Raw genomic sequence first — 3,753 nt, 5'->3', positions numbered from 1 at the left:
GAATTTCAGGCATAACAGATCAATCATAAATAGGTTCAAGCAGTGCTAAATAAGTTCACAAGTCTCTTTCATTATAAACATTCTAGGACTTGACCTTATTAGGGAATTACACAGGAATGAATAAGAATTACAGGTCAGTTGGTACGGAGAAAAATAAAAGCAATGCTTGGGGAAAAGTATTTCATATCCAAAAATGTGAAAGACTGCCTTCAGGCTCATAGAAATGTTCTAAGATTCAATGGCTTTTTTTAAGCATTAATTTTCAGGTGAGAAGGATGGAGTGAAAGAAACACGCTGACATACTGTTTATATATGCTGATTTCTTGAGCCACTTATATCCTGACTGCTCCAGTCAAGGTCACATTGTTAAATTCAATCTGCACCATACTTGATTATCAGCAGCATTTGATTCTGGTGATCACTGCCTCCTCCTTGAAATAATTTTCTTCACTGGGGTTCCAATACAATGACCCAGGATTCTATCACTTCTACTTTCCAACTACAGTATATTCTTTCCCTCGGTGACCTCACTCATCCAGCTCCACAACTTTAAATTCATATTCTGACAACTTATTTTATATCTTCAGAACAGCCTCCCTCTCTAGATAATAGCCTACTGAGTCTTTTAGATGTCAAACAGGCATCTCAAAATTAAAATGTTTAAAGCCAGGCTCATGAATGCCCCTGCTCCTCAAAATCTGCTACTTAAACATTCTTCTCTTCCCAACTGAGAGGCAATTCTACTATTCCTAAGCTCAGACACAAAACTTGGGAGTCATTCTCTTTTTCTCACACAAGCCTCATAGCCAGTCCAATCCTGACTATTCGATGTTCAAAACATCCAGATTTGACCAGTTCTTATCATCTTTATCACTACCACTGGCTACCTACCTTTCTAAACTCCTTTGATGCTCTCCCAGACTACTGTAGTAGCTTCCTGAATAGGTCTGATTCCACTTCTGCTTCCCATATCTAATCTATATAGCAATCAGAGTGATCCTTTTAAAACATAAGTGAGTTCTATCACTCTGTCATTTTCTTCCATGGTTTCTATACTATTCAGAGTAAAAGCTAAAGTTACCACAATAGAATATGAGGTCTTACGTGCTCTGGCCAGGCTGACTTTCTGACTCATCCCTGAATATTCTCCCTCCACCTCATTTACTCTGCTCCAGCCACATGGTCTCCTTGCTGCTCCTTTACATACCAAACACGGCCTGGCCTCAGAGCCTCTGCACTGACTGTTCCTCTTCCTCTAAATACTCTTGCTCTAAATATCCACATAGCTAGCCCCATCATCTCCTTCCAGTCTTTACTCAAATGGTACCTTTTTTGTGAAGCTTTCTCTGATTAGCACCTTACTTAGCACTCCCCTATGTCTTTAGTTCTACTGTTTCTCTCCACAGTATTTATTAATATATCTTCACCTCCCCCACCCCCCAAATTCCTTCACTAGAGCTCAGATTTTTGTCTGTTTTGTTCACATCTAAATTCACAGCATTTAAAACAATTCCTGAAAAATAGGTCCTCAATAAATACGTTTTTCTACTATAACACTATATGTCTTGAAAAACTGTGTTCTGCAAAACTATGCATTAAGAGTAAAAACAGCTCAGAAATAAAACAGGATAGGAGCAGACCACTGACACCTATCCAATTCTATAACCAGAGCATTAACAAAACATTAATTGGTAGTTGAGGAGATGGCTTCAATCTCCTAAACGGAAAGCTCAGTATGGCTGAAGGTTATCTCAGGGGATATTTTAAAACACCACAGCCAAGAAAGTGGAAATACTGGCTTGCTGGAGGTGCTGAAACAATGCAGATGGTGGACTGTTATTAGTTGGGCACAAGAAGAAGTGCCACCTGTCCTAAAACACAAGCTTTGCAATGGTGTTGAAAGGACTCCTGCCTGTATTGCAACCAAGCTGAGAGTTTTTCCTTCATTGGTTAAAATTAAAATTCCACTCCTGTTATTCCAGCTTACCCTTGCCTAGAAAAAACTACAGATGACCCAATAACTTCCACATTATATTGTCATTAATCCACATTTATCTCTGAGGAAAAAGATTACAGAAACAAATATTGTAGGACACTAGACTACTTCTAAAATTAATGAACGAAATGGTTTCATTTTAAAGGAACTTAGAATTACTGTAATGGTATAATGCAATTATGAAAAAAATAACTAAAACATATATACATATTTATTATAAATTATAAATTATGTCACAATTCTAGAATATGCCCAATAAGTATAAACTAAGTGTCTAAAAAACTCACATATATAGTTTTAAAAGCCATTTACTTACAGAAATTTCAGGATTGGAAAGCTCATATAGAAGTTTCTTGGCATCAATAACTGCTTCATATAATCTCAGATATTGTCCATCACTTGCTACAAAGCATGCACTAGGAGAATTGCAGTATGCACCTACAAAGTATTTACAAACATTTAAAATTTAATCCTTATGCAATAATGTCACAACATCTAAATTTATTAAATAAAAATCAGACTGCTTACCTAGGCAGTAACTGGGTATAAGAGTGGGCAGCCATGCCACATTGGAAAATGCAGAAACATGAAGCGAATTAATCCGGGCAAGCTCAGAAACACCTCCAGAAAAAGACAATGGCCCAACTGGATCAACCCTCCAAAGAATAAGCTCACTATAAACTGCATTGGGACCCTGAAATGCCACATCAACGGTGCTTTTATTCTGTTCTGCCAAAGAATGTTCTTCAGTACTTAAAGCATCATAAGCTTGTTTTTGGTTATCAACATCTGGTGTCTTTAATGCATTATGGTGTGATGTTGTCAACAATAATGGCAATACTGAGTGGCAAGCTAAATCATTAAGATGAAAGCGATGACCGCAGTATCTGGACTTGTGGGAAATACTGAGAACTGTAGAAAAAGCAGATTCCTCGGCAAAACTGACTAGCCACTGATTCAGAGAGCCATCAGCATGCTTTGAAATCATCATAACATTTGGAGTAAAAATACTTAATTTTAAGCTATTAGTCGATTTACTGTGACCAGAAGAGATAAGCATTGATGTGGAGCGTGTGAGGCTAGAAGGCTTTTGTTTCCCTTGCTGAATAGCCAAGTCAACATTCTTGGTACAGGCATACATCACTATGCTTTTACAGAGCGAGTTCGCATCACCTGTGGGGAAAGCTACAGGGATTCTGGAAACAAAGGACACCTAGGAGTAAGAAAGTGAGAATTAGAACACATGAAATTATACAAAGAGATGTTACAAAACAGTGCCCACAAGAGGTAACTCTCCAGAGTTCATAACAGTACCTGTACTTGGCGAAACATACCAGGCTGGTATTCATCCAGCCAATCCACATGCCAAACCAGCAAAGAGCCATCCATGGGATGAATACTGAATAGCATGTCTGCATTTTTACTCCACTCAGACAGAAGAACTTCAATCTGATGATCGATGGCAGCTGATGGTAACGGTACAAAACTTGAGTTTGGTACCATTTTATCACCACCAAATTCTTTCTTTTCATGATTTATTTTCAGATCATCAACACCATCATCCATTTCTATAAGCAAAAGTGTTCACGAACCAAGTAAATACAATCAAGTTATTACTATAAACTAAGAAATATCTTTATAAATGCATTAAAGATGAAAAAAATAATAGTTTTCATATAAACAAGAAATGGGCTCCCCTTTAAAAATAACTTTGCTCCAGGAATATAAGGCCACTGGAATTAGCTCAATAATCAGAA

At 37.4% G+C, this 3,753-nt stretch overlaps 1 protein-coding gene across 1 annotated transcript in view; it reads right to left on the bottom strand.

The window, feature by feature from the left end:
- The window catches only part of DMXL1 (Dmx like 1), a gene marked incomplete at its 5' end in the record, with an annotated part of 122,867 nt that overhangs the window by 110,495 nt on the left and 8,619 nt on the right, over window positions 1-3,753 (bottom strand). Inside the window, 3 exon segments of the mRNA XM_019628410.1 lie at window positions 2,284-2,434; window positions 2,525-3,209; window positions 3,311-3,564. Of these exon segments, the coding sequence (XP_019483955.1) occupies window positions 2,284-2,434; window positions 2,525-3,209; window positions 3,311-3,564 (1,090 nt within the window).

This window comes from Hipposideros armiger, unplaced genomic scaffold (genome assembly GCF_001890085.2).
Source record: "Hipposideros armiger isolate ML-2016 unplaced genomic scaffold, ASM189008v1 scaffold_787, whole genome shotgun sequence".
Classification (NCBI taxonomy): domain Eukaryota; kingdom Metazoa; phylum Chordata; class Mammalia; order Chiroptera; family Hipposideridae; genus Hipposideros; species Hipposideros armiger.
This window is presented reverse-complemented; position numbering and strand designations above follow the sequence as displayed.